The sequence below is a fragment of the Diadema setosum genome, chromosome 11 (assembly GCF_964275005.1).
Source record: "Diadema setosum chromosome 11, eeDiaSeto1, whole genome shotgun sequence".
Lineage (NCBI taxonomy): Eukaryota > Metazoa > Echinodermata > Echinoidea > Diadematoida > Diadematidae > Diadema > Diadema setosum.
Genome location: NC_092695.1, coordinates 35,925,362 through 35,939,331, shown reverse-complemented (window position 1 = coordinate 35,939,331; position 13,970 = coordinate 35,925,362). Strand labels below are relative to the sequence as shown.

The 13,970-nt window shown below is 38.3% G+C and overlaps 1 protein-coding gene across 1 annotated transcript; it reads right to left on the bottom strand.

Moving 5' to 3' along the window:
* Positions 1-9,645: 9,645 nt before the first annotated feature.
* On the bottom strand, positions 9,646-13,502 carry LOC140235503 (post-GPI attachment to proteins factor 2-like). Its single transcript, XM_072315527.1, has 6 exons — positions 13,333-13,502; positions 12,607-12,856; positions 12,150-12,262; positions 11,058-11,166; positions 10,305-10,436; positions 9,646-9,709 (listed from the first exon to the last, which is right to left on the bottom strand). The coding sequence occupies exons 1-5, from the start codon at positions 13,498-13,500 to the stop codon at positions 10,309-10,311; spliced, it is 768 nt and encodes a 255-aa protein (XP_072171628.1). The 5' UTR covers positions 13,501-13,502; the 3' UTR covers positions 9,646-9,709; positions 10,305-10,308.
* Positions 13,503-13,970: the final 468 nt, after the last annotated feature.

The window sequence follows — 13,970 nt, the reverse complement described above, 5'->3', positions numbered from 1 at the left end:
CTGTGTGTAAATTGTCTGAAATAGGGTCGAGTTTTCCCTGAGACCGAGTTAGTCTGGAGCCTTCTGGAATAAAAGTCGGTTTACTTTTATTATTTTTCTCAAAATACTCCAAAACGACTCATCATTCCGGCAAACCGCGTCAGCCAGGTAAGTTTCTTTGTAGACTCTTTCGATATATTGCAAGCAAATATGAAATGGTGCCAGACGGGTTCTCAAGCCCTTACCAGAACTTAGTTTTCACTTTAATATTTATTCTCTACACACAAAGCACTACTGGTAATCGCAATGGCCACAAGTGCATTGTTCACGTTTACAGCACAGTATCATATTGGTGAAGTTAGCTGATTGACAATGAAAATGAAATACGTATGTACATGTATATTGCTAGGTACTTCCCAGTGCGAGAGAAAAAAAAAAATCAGCAGTCTTATACAATATTTCTTGGTTGGCTTGGCTTTCATGGTACAAATGCACTGTATGTATACAGTACCTGGGTGTGCCAGAGATGAGCAGGGGGGGGGGGGGGGGGGGGGGGTCGGTTGGGAGGGGGGGGGGTTAGAGGCAGCATACAAAATTGTAGACATGAAAGGTTGAGATCAAAGGTCACTTAAATTTGGGTAAGAGTGTTATTTTTTTTTTTTTAGATCATTACTTTAGTTTGCAAAGCCCAGCAGGATTGCAATTGAAAAAGGGTTTTTTACAAAAATTCAATCAAGTTTCATGGTGTAGAGGGGGTTAATCCCCGGTCAAATGAAGGTGTAGGTCGATGACCCTCGATCATCTACGTTGAAGTGAACTTTCATTTTCAAATTGTACGTTGTGCTTGCATGATGACAGATACATGTATATTGAAGGGGGTTTAGACTGAAACAAAAATAAACACCACACAGGTTTGTACAGTGGTTATCATCTTCAAACTTTAATCAACATCAAACAAATTTCAGCAGGCTTTCTTGTGACTACACCATGTGTTGGGCAATATATAGACAAGCATACATTTTTGCATTCACATACAATGGAGTCAAAATTTAATTACCAGCTGCACATAGTAATGCTGTGCGAGAAGATGCAATTTTCTAAAAGGGTAATTACATCAGCCTCTGTCGGCGAATAGATGGCCTTGGATGTGAAAAGAATGATCACACAACCTGAAAACCTGCCGTTAGGCACCAATTAACACCATACAATGATATTTGAAATCATGTCTCATGCTCGGTTATTGCTGATGTGCTTCGTTTTTAATTGTTTTGTTTGTTGTTGTTTTTTTTTGGGGGGGGGGGGGTGCTGCATAACAATGAACATTACTTACACTCTACAGCGGTTTGTAAATAACCATGCAGTACTGGTGAACATCAGCAAGCACTTAATGAATCATGCACACGGTCAATGCTAATAGGAATAGTAAGTGGACGGTTTTTACAACCACATCCGAGTCGTAATTTCCACCAAACTGGCCAAAACTTGGCCATAAATGGCATGAAAAACAAGGGTCACTTCATGTAAATTGTCCCTAGGACAGGAAAATTTTGTTTTTCTACATCAGGTCTTTGTTAATAATTAGCTCATTAATTTTGTAATCTAAAACAATAAAAGAGGAACCCTTTTTGATCCAAACAAATAAAGGTGAGTGTTACAGGAAAGTGTGTTATATCAAGCTGCTTGGGACCACAGAAATTACCTTGTTATGTTAGGGATAAAAACAAAAGTATGTAAAATTGCCTTGTTATATCAAATATCTCGTTATTTCTGAACTCTTTGTAACAAGGTTCAACTGTGTTTCATCAAAATCTTTATTCAGAGTTCCCATTGTATGTTCAAATAACACACATACATGTACTACACATACATGTATATTTGAACACTTGCATGAAATCACTGATACATGTCCAATTATGGTTCATAAAGGATAAAACATACTACTGTACATGTTGTTGCATCCACTTATCCTATAAGCTTGAACTGTCATGCAAGTTTTTTGTTACCTTTACATCAGCTGTAATATTGATTTAAGGACAAGTGTACCTACACACTGTAATACATATATGTGGATTGAGTGAACGCAGCAATATTAGTAGAACACGTCTCAACCAAAATTCTTAGGTCTCCTCTGAAGGTTTATGTCAGCAATTACGTAGGACCTACCGAGCAACTTACTTAATACATTCTCACATAATTAAACACACTTGTAAAATGTTCAAGCAAAATGCAAAATCGAAATACTGTAAAAGTGGAAATTTTCGCGGTGTTGAAATTTTCGCGCATTTCGCGCAACCAGAAACTAGCGCGAAAATAAAAACACGCGAATATTTTTGCATGCCATATGTTCCTGTGCGTGATGTCTTGATTCCGCGGAATTAAAAACACGCGAAACTCTTCTGACCCGGCCTAGCGCGAAAAATTAGTCGCGCGAAAATATCCACTTTTACAGTACTTGTCAGCACAAATATGTATGACAATGCTATACTCCATATTAATACAAACAAATAGTAATACATGAACTTGCATATCTTCACGAAGATCATTAGGGCTACTACAGTAGGCCTACTCTCCGCATAATCGGGTAGGCTCGGGCAGAGAGTTTCTTACCCGATTAAGTGGAGTACCCGATTAACAGAAGAACACGTCTCATTCACAATTGACACACACAATGTGTATTTACATGCATTGTACACTGCATCAAACACCTACACTGTATGCTTAACACGCGTGCTTGCACGGCACATTATACATAACTTACACTTGCTCAATCACGAGCAATAATTTACACTCTTTTCATGGACAAATATGTCTTCAGAAAACTTTGTCGTTTGACTATAGATGCCCCCAAAATGATCGGTCTTCTTTGCAAATTAAGCAGAGAAGGCGATTAGCCGTGGAAAGTTTGACATGTATGATGTTTATCTGCGATAAAATGTGGGTAGAAATTAAATTAGAACAAAAATTATTTCCCCACTTATGCGGAGAGGCAACCCGATTATCAGGTAATAGTTGTAATGTGCAGTGGAACTGACTCTAACATTACTACCCAATTAAAGGGATGGTACAGTATTGGTGGAGATGAGAATTGGGCTTTAACTTTTTGCGAGATACCAAGAAAACATTTATGATATATGGTACAGAGCAAACCATTTTAAGAGGAATTCAAAGTTTATTTGACGAAAGTCAGGTTTGGAATGACTGGAACATCCAAAAACAAAGTAAAACAAAGCGATTGTGATAAAGTGTGGGTCCCACACTTTGTTAGAATCACTCTTTTTTTGATATCTCGGCCATTTCAAAACTAATTTTCATCAAATAAACGTTGAATTCCTCATAGAATTACATGCTCTTTTACATTTCATAAGTGGTTTCTCATTATCTCACAAAAAAATGTTAGGACCCTGAAATTAGGTCTCAACCAAAACTGTACCATCCCTTTAAATGGAGTCCCCATTTAAGCGATACCCGATTACGCGGAGAGTACTGTATGAATAATACAACTGAATTACATCATCCAACAGGTAAGTACACTTTATCAAAATAGGCGAGGATGTCTGCAGACTGGGCAAGAGAAAATGGCAGAAAGGATGATACTGCACCGTTCTCTGTGATTCTTAAATCACGTTCTGCAGAAAGAAGTACATTGTACCAGGTACTGTACACAAGATGATACACACAATGACGCTGCTGATGATAAAAGTGATCATAATCATATTCAATGATGATAATAGAGATGATAATGATGATGTCAGTAATAATAATAATAATTAATAATAATAATAATAAATAATAATATATAATAATAACATTATTGTTATTATTATTATTATTATTATTATTATTATTATTATTATTATTATTATTATTATTATATTATTATACTGATGACAATAACAATTATACAAATGATAATCATTAACATAAAAAACTAGAAATGTCGCTACAGCGACTGGTTATACCCCCGCTAAACAACATTTCATAAGCTTTGGTCAAAACAACATTTCATAAGCTTTGGTCAAAAAACTGAGGAAGTAGTTAAATCCGCAAGATCTTTCCTTGATCTTCTGCCATTAATATGCCGTTACCATGGCAACGTACTTTCGGGTACTGTCGAAAAATGCGTCTTGCACATCTACAACCAAAGGCACACATCTGTACCAAGTTTCATGGAAATTGGGCAAAAACTGAGGAAGTAGTTTGCAACACAAAATTTTCCATCATTTTGGCTCATAATATGTGAGCGTGTTACCATGGCAACATACTTTTTGTAACTGTCAAGAAATGTGTCATGCTGACCTATATCCTAAGACAAACATTCAATATGAATTCCATGAGAATTGGAAGAACACTGATGAAGCAGTTTTGCCATGAAGCATTTTGCCCTATATTTTACCAATAACATGCCGTTACCATGGCAACGCACTTTTTGCCACTGCGGAAATATGTGTCTTGCACATTAACATATTCAGATGAACATCTGTATCTAATTTCATAAAAATTGATCAAAAACTGTGGGAGGGGTTCGCGACGCAAGATTTGTACCCATTTTTGCCCATAATATGCCGTTACCATGGCAACGTACTTTTGGGTACTGTCAAAAAATACGTCTTGCACATCTACAACCCACCGACCGACTGACCGCCCGACCGACCGCCCGCCCGACCGACCACCCGACCGACCGCCCGACCGACCGCCCGACCGACCGTCCGTTGATTCCTATATACCCCCTTCAAACTTCGTTTGGCGGGGGTATAAAAAACAGAATTCATAACATCAAAGACCTCATATTTTTCACTGAAAAACATCACCAGAAACGAAGAAGAAATATGAACTGCTAATGATCAACCACTAAACCTTTTAAGGCAATACCATCTATGCAATCATTCACATGCTCATTCAGTGCCTTTTGTAATAATTATCCCTAGTGTGACAAGGATAATTTCTAGTTTAATCAGGGCAGGCAACATTTGAAATTTCATCCCTCATACTTCTACCATCTGTACAGACTCCAAAGGAATTCATATATGCACATAATATAAAATACATAGATTCTTGCATAGTTCCATACATTTACATCTGTCATGATTGAACTTCACATTTACTCCAACACCCTTACTTTAAAGGAAATACATAATTATACCATCTTCTTTACTAAAAATGTTCCCCTACAGATGAATGAAGAATGAAGTTGATATAACATAAATATGTCATATCAACTTCATTCTTCTTATTGTAGCATGATTAGGTATGGGATGATCTGGTTTCCTTGTAACTAATGCCAAGATGGCATCTGAAGCATGGGAGTAACTGTTTAATTGAGAGGCTGACTCAGTTGATACGGTAAGAGTGACCTGACAGTCTCAGGAAGTCATTCCAGTCGATAAAACACATTTTGCTAGGTTTGTATTGGGAGTAATGTTCAATTTCTGCATGTGTTTGAATCTGTAGTGTGATTGACAGTTCATATATAATGTGGCAGTGGAAAAAATCTTGTACTTCCAATGCCTACTTTCAACTTACCTAGATTCATGTGGCTACCATTTGAAGAAAGCAATGAATGCTTGCAAGCAAGCAACATGAGACTGATGGCTTTAAGTCCCCTCTGAAGGACTATAGGCAATGAGGATAAAGTGCCTTGACCAATGACCAATATCTATCAACCCCTAGCATTATATAATTTTAACCTTGCACTTTTTTTTTTTTGGGGGGGGGGGAGCGCCCTCTAACCCACTACTCTACCTCTCCTTTAAGGACGTTCCTCAGTTAAAGTGAAATCCATGTCATTTTCTTGAAACTTTCCACACTGTAACTTTGACCCGTCCGAAGCCCAAATATGTAAATAAAACCATAGGTTCATGTGCTTGTTTTTCTTCTACGGGACTTTGAAGAATATGACTAATCTGCCGTCCTGTACCAAAATGATAGCGTTACATGATCAAGACCATGATTGACAACAAAATCTGCAATGACAAACGTAAATCCCCATAATTCTTTCAAAATCCACGTTATTTTCTCCAAATTTGCAAGAATTGCAGAAAACGGTACCCAAAACGAGGAAAAGGTTTTAAAGTCAGGGTTTACACTCTCATTCTTCAGCAAGCAGCGCCCTCACGCGGCAGAAAACACCGAAATCTCTCAAATCCTTCTCATCGACGTTTTCTGTTAGGGGTGAGCAAAAGGACAACGTTCATAAAACTTACGCTGTACATTCAAAACCCATGTCAATTTCACGAAACTTTACCAAATTGTAGACAGAGGCTTACTTATTCCAGAAAAACAATCAAAAGTGGGGGTTCATGTGCTCGTTTTTGTGCTAGCAGCGCCCCTATGCGACATATATCATCGTAAGTCCCCAAAATCTGGTCAGGAACCTATGCAGGGATGCCCTGACAGGGTGGGTTCATAAAACTTATGCTGTACATTCAAAACCCATGTCAAATTCATGAAAATTGACCAAATTGTAGAAAAAGGCTCACTAATACCAGAAAAACAATCAAAAGTGGGGGTTCATGTGCTCGTTTTTGTGCTAGCAGCGCCCCCATGCGACATAATACTATAGTACGACCCCAAAATCTGGTCAGGAACCTACGCATGGACGCCCTGGCAGGGTGGGTTCATTAATCTCATGCTGTACATTCAAAACCCATGTCAATTTCACGAAACTTCACCAAATTGTAGAAGAAGACTTACTTATTCCAGAAAAATAATTAAAAGTGGGGGTTCATGTGCTCGTTTTTGTGCTAGCAGCGCCCTCATGCGACATATACTATCGTACGACCCCAAAATCTGGTTATGAAGCTATGTAGGGATGCCCTGACAAGATGAGTTCCTTAGGCTTATGCTGTTCATTCAAAACCCATGTCAAATATACCAAACTTGACCAAATTGTAGACGAAAGCTTACTAATTCCAGAAAAACAATAAAAAGTGGGGGTTCATGTCCTAATTTTTGTGCTGGCAGCATCCCCAGATGATAGAAATCACCTCGCCGGACCCCAAAATCTGGTTATAAACCTCTCATGGGTGTCCTGATTATAGGTGGGGTTCGTGAATGTCATGCTGTACATTCAAAACCCATGTCAATTTTACGAAACTTTATGAAATTGTAGAAGAAGGGTTACTTAATGCAGAAGAATTGTAAAAATGGGGGGTTCATGTGCTCGTTTTAGTGCTAGCAGAGCCTCCTTGCGACGGAAATCATCGTAAGACCCCCAAATCTAGTCAGGAACCAATGCAGAGATATAACCTGCTAGGATGCATGAATCTCATGCGGTTTACTCGAAACCCCATTTTCTTTAAAGAAAAAAAAAACCCACACACACAAAAAAAAAAACCATGTCACAATTGCAGTGATATGGTGAAAGATATTCAGAAAGAAAGGTCCATGTGCGTTTTTGTTATCGTTTCCCTTCCACAGCCATAATGATATCATGTGGATGCAAGCGTGGAAAACTCCATATTATTGATATGCACGCTTGTTTGTTTGTTTTACCCACTTGCTGTAACCATGTACAAAAAGTGATAATGGAGGAAGAAGAATAAATATAAGGAAATGAGAGTTTTGGTATTAGTCTGACGGTCCTCCAAATGAAAAACAAATCTTAATACAATGACGTTGATTGTAGATTGCATGTGTTGGTTGTTGCAGTGGTTGGTAAAGTGCGTGTTGTAAGCTATGGAGAAGTACCTCCCCCCCCCCCCCGAAAAAAAAAAAATTGATTCTCCTTTGTTACACCAGATTTGGTAATTAAAAAATAATAACAATATATGAATGGTGAAAGTGATGAATAGTCTTGTTTGATAACACTTTCGTGACCTTGTATTTTGTAACCAAAAAAACAACAACAATATTTTGTATTACTAGTAATGGCAAGTTTAGATCTAATTTAGATTTTAACAGAGACACTCAGATTGTTTTAGCTGCTAGACCTAAAGATGAAATGTGTGTCATATATGCTTGTTTTGTTGTTGTTGTTATTATTGTTGTTGTTGTTGTTGTTTTAACACCTAGTCCAATAGACTAGTGAGTCAAACACCCCGACTAGGGCCTATTATAGGCCCTTGGTACCTTAGCACTTGACTTTACCATGTTGATGACCGGATAATGAACTTCATGTCACAAAACAAATCTATGGATTGAAAATGGAAACAGCTCTGTTCCACTTCCAAGCTTCGCGATTCCGTCAATCAGTGTTGTGCTATACAATGACCATGTATATGCGGCTTGGACCGCTGAACTTTGCGTGGTATGTACAGATTGTAACGCGTACAGTCGGCACGCGAGCTGAGCGAGGCCGCCCAGCGCGGCTGCCCGGCGCGGCCGCGGTGGGGAGCTGTCGGGTATCCGTACGTACACATACCACACTCTAGCTCGATCTACTAGCAGCTGCTCAGCTCAGCTAGCTCAGTTCATCACTCGTGCGTGCGCTTCTACGCTCTTTGTTACGTCACTGACACCTGCGCAGCTAGGATGCGCACAAACTCAACTGAGGAACGTCCTTAAGGGGGCAATTGCTATTGTTAGGGGATTCAAATTAGGGACTGAGAGACCACTGTCCCATCCACCAAGTCGCAATGGCTCCTCTATATAATCCTTTAAATCTATAATGGAGAGAACCTGGTGGGGAAGAAGCTCCTGGAAAGCATCATAGACCCCGTTTACAGTGCGGGGCCGGCCTCAATTGCGCGGCCGAGCCTCGCAATTTTGTCCGTTTACACTGCTGGGCTCGGCCGCGCTTTCGATTCAAACCTTTCATTATTTGGTCGTAGTGGCGCTCTGCTTGTAAACTAACGCAATTTGGTATTGTCTGGTTTTCAGACCCTTTGCCAACTGAATTCCGTGGCGACGAAGTCGCCGTTCAGGCAAAGGCCTTTGCCGAAGGAAAAAATCCTTTGCAGGACAAAACCACCTTTAACTATACTAGTTTTCGACGTTGAGGGGGTTAATATCCTGAACAGCGAAAGATACAGAGGGATACACATACAGAGGGTTTGGAAGCCAGACTAAAACTGGCCGTGCAATTGGCCGCGCATTTGGCCCAGTTTGCGTTTACACCAAGAAAAGGCCGGGCTCGGCCGCGGCTCGGCCGCGGCCGAGACCACCTCCAGAGCGAGGCCAAATGCGAGGCCAATTTTGGCCTCGCATTTGGCCTTTTGCGCGTTTACACTGAAGCGGGGATGGACTCGGCCGCGGCCGAGCCGCGGCCGAGCCTCGCACTGTAAACGGGGTCATAGTCACACCCATTTGATGTCAGATAATCACTTGTCTTCCTTTCACACTTGATTGTACTCATTTTGGCATTATGCTTTACATACCAGGTTATTTTGGTCTCACTGAAAAGCTCTGGTCAAGACTAAAAGTTACTTCCATCAATGTCTCATTCTGTCGTAGATTTATTAAACAGTCACATGTCTTTTCTGTATGCCTTTCATTAAATAACAAGACCTATCTTCAGAAAATAATATCAAAAAGCTTTGCAAGTTTATCATCTATACTTTGTTGTATGATTGAAAGGGACTAATGCTCGAGTTTTCACAGTATTCGCCACTATACATCACTATACTTTGTCAAAGTGTCTATCAACATTTCATTTGGTAATTTACCACTTACATTAGTACTTGATGACATCACATTTAGGATTACAAGCACACAGTTGTTTAGCACAGACTTCCCTGCCACACTGTAGCACCTGGTGTGTCAGCTTTCTCTTGCACTTAAGTAGAAGGCATGTCTGGAAAAGGACAAGAAAATGAGACTTATGTGCCTGTACCAGCAATAAAGCCCACTTTTACTTAAATCACAGAATTACTTTAAGGTATCCTCCTGTTCCAGGAGATATTTAATGAAAAAACAAATCAAATAAAGCTCAGTTCGTGAGCTCTTCGTGTAAAGTTGATCAGAATACACATGTACCATCATTTTCACCACAAATCTTTCTCCCTCATATACCATCTTATATACCACTTTCTTTCTTTTTAAGTTTAATCATCACATGCAGACAATGAAGATTTTAGTGCTGGTATATGTATTAAAGTAAGTTGGAAAAGCTCATTTAGTGATTTATAATATATATATATATATATATATATATATATATATATATATATATATATATATATATATATCTTGTCTGTTCATTTTTCGGTATCTTATACTATTTCAGCAAAGAAGAAATATGGTCACATATGTATGTGTACTTTGAACATGTCAAAACAAATGTTGCCTTTTTTGACAAGATTTAAAAACATTTCATCATATTTGAACTGTCAATTTCCACTTTCGAGATACCATGAAGATCAGAGTGAGTAAGACATTCTAACTCTTACCAGTTCACCTCTCATTCTTGACACGGCATCCTAATCTTAGTTCTCTGTCAGTGAAGTAGCTTGATACTGTCTGATGGAAGGCGATGTTTGTCAGAACCACCACATACTCACAGCCTGCAAACAGGCTGTACACTACATTTCATGAAGAGAAAGACAACATGGAACAAATAGTGAATACATGTATCATGGCTAATTCCATGAAAAGTCAACAAAATTACTCTACATTTTTTCAGACAAATGATTTTTTTTAACAAAAAGGCACATTGGCAGCAAGGAATTGACTGATGATTGTGATATATGACTGATTGAAACGGAACAAAATTGCAAGAAATAATCAGCATCACAAATGTATCATAGCTATGAACTAGCTTGGAGCAATTTGGTAGTGACAGCTAAACACACCAGGAAGGTGGCTGTACTATTAAATGTCAAGAAAATGCACAGCCAAGTTTTATATCGGTGGAAACATTTAAAAGTGACCTTTATAGTCGATTATATAAAAGAGGAAAGGCAGAAAAAAAGAGAAGGAAATGGTAGAGAGGACAGAATTTAGTGGGTTAAATTGCCTGATCAGCCTGAGATTGAAAGACAGAATAATGATATGAAACAAAACAAACTTGAGGAAATATATGCACAAACGAAATTATGATGATAGAAAACAACATTAAGAATAAGAGAGAAGAGCGAGAAATGGAATGAACAGACAACAGTGTGCTGTGAAGACAGTTACAATTTCTTTTCCTTGTTCCTTACCTCCTGCTTCGCAATACCAGTTGTGTCTGAAGAAGAAGTAGACAGCACATATGAAAGCCAGGATGTTAATCACAATGAGTGCGAGCTTTTTAGTGAGAATATGATTCTCCTTGTGAAATGGATCGCCGTGGGTGGAAGTGTGGGAAAAACAGAACAGAATGGTAAAAGTTGAGTGAATGGTAACTATACACAGCCATGTTGCTGTACTGAAGTCGCACGGCGTCTGGTTGGGTGAAGTGAATGAAAGTGTGAATGCTAGAAATGAATAGATGGAGTGAATGGATATGTGTCACATAAATACTCTCCTAACTGCTTAGCGTATAAAACATAAAAGCCTTAAAACACTTTGTACTGAATTCCCCATTACCACATCACCCATAGCATGAAAGTTTAAAAAGAAATAATCCATGACAAACAATTATGTTGAAATTATAATTACAGTAACAAAACACACACACAAACAAACAACACCTCAGTTGTATAATGTATGAGAACCTCACAAACTTAACCACAGATGAGAATATATAATGGATCAAGGGATTAAAGAATGAAATAAAAAACAATTCTTTTATTGAAATATACAATGCTGCTACACATCTGTTCTGAACAGAAAGACATTTCTTCATCTCAACAAATGATCTTCTCACACAAATAGTATAGTGCAAGAACAGTGGGTCCAACTGTCTCCATGTTTGTGTTTCCTGTTTTGGTGTAGATGAAAGGCTGCATCTAAGAATGTTCTAAAGTTGTCTCAAACACGATGAGCTACAAATCAAGACTAAATACATGTACAAGTGCTAATTTCAAAATACAAGGTTTAAGTTGGAATGAATATTTACTGACAAGACTGCAAAGCAAAATAATTTTAATTTTTCATTCCTTTTTATACACATGAAAAATACATTTGCTGAACAAATTCTAAAGCACTTTAATGTCCCGATTCTCCATCTTAATAGATTGACTTGGAATAGTGAGAGATAGTTAATCCATTGATGTATGCCATCATCATCTTTTTTTCATTGTTTGATAAGGAACAAGTCATCTGGTTGAACCATAAATCAACCCCGAGATTCCCACTGTAGGCAGGCATACCTCTTTTGTTGGTCTTGCTCCATGGTGAACAGCCTGGTAGTACAGCAGACATATGCACAACATGTACAACATATTGCTGGCTTGGAAGCTAACGAAGAAAAACTCGTGAGCCTCTGCAAGGATAAGAAGGAAAGAAGAACACTCTGAATTAGGCATCAACATTGCCACTAACTCTCAGGGAAACAGCCCACATATTATGGTGGCAGACACATCCGACACACAGTGGTGGTACATGGTATATTTCATTGCTTCTCACCATACTTGCTTCTCACACTTGACGAAACTTAACTTATTGCAAAACAGAAAGATAGAGATAGTGATTTTCTGTCTCAAAAATCTGACTTAAACATATTCTGTTTGATTTTTTCCTCCTAGGGTCATTCAAGAAGGAAAAATCTTTCAAATTTTATATTTCTCTTAGTAAAAAACAAACTCATGCATGACTGTTTACACTCACTGTAATACTCAGAGGATGATATACATGTCAATCCTAAAAGCGATACATTTTCTGCCATCTCAAGTACTGCGCAAAGGCCACAAAGCAGCCGGTAAAAGGGTGTTGCCTTCACGAGACTGGAAAAGACAGAGTAGTGTCCAAAGACAGCAGTCAACCTCTGAGAAGAGCACAGGGCCACGGCTAATCGCCATACGTACGATGAAGGAGGTGTAGCTATGGCTGCACTGAAAGACGGCAAGTAATTGGCAACCTTCAAAACAGATGGACAAAACAAATTGAAAAAAACAAAAAAAAACTTTATTGTAAGTCATGAAGTAAGTCTTACTAATAACATAGTTTTGAAGTTATATTAGTTTAGATTGAAAAAAAAAGAATTTTTAAGTTGAAATAGCCAAAGAAAGGTTATTCATTTAATTGCATTTTCCAGTATACTATAAGTACTACTATATAGGAAAATTCAATGCATAAGCTTTTTTTTTTTTTTTGGTTAAAATCAACTTCCTCTAAACAATGAAAATGTATCAAAAACTCCAGTCACACACAGACAATAACTGAACTGCTCATATCAACATAATACATAATAAACACAACATAGCAAATATCAAACAAAACTATCGCCATCACACATTGACTGCGGTGGATGTTTTATTGTTGTTGGTTTTTTAAAGGTTAAAGTTATGTTAGGATGGCAGTGAATATTAAATGCAAACTGGAAGACAAACTCACACGACAGTGTGTCTCTGTTGTGTGTTCAAAGTTGTAAAGGACAGCGAGGATAATACTGAGGGAGAAGCCGATCAGCATGATCCATGATGTCACGTTGACAGCCAACGGGAGAGGGATTCTAATCCCATTGCTCGTGAATCTACCAGGACCAGTTAGAGATGACATCATTCATTCAACATCCAATGGCTTCCAGAGACACTTTTTTTTCCTGGATTGAAGATAATCCCCCTGTCATACACAACAATCAAAAGCATCATATAACCATCTCATCAATAATATGAAGAAATTTGTTGGAGAGGAAATTACAATATGTCATAACACCATAAATGCCAGATTGGAACACTGTAATAATATCCAGAGCATCATTTTCAACTGTCCATTTTGATGGGAGTAGGGGGGGGGGGGGGAGAGACATTGGCAAGTTAAGCAACGTGACTCGTACTCCTCAATTCAACCATCTTACTGCAAAAGTGGAATTTTTGGAGTGATTAATTTTTCTTCCTCTGTTGGTATGATGACTTACATGTATTTTGATTCTGTGGAATTAATAAAAACATAAAATAGCATCATATATAACAAGCAAAATATTCACATACTTTGACATTTGTGCTAGTTGTTCATGTTATGTAAAATGCACT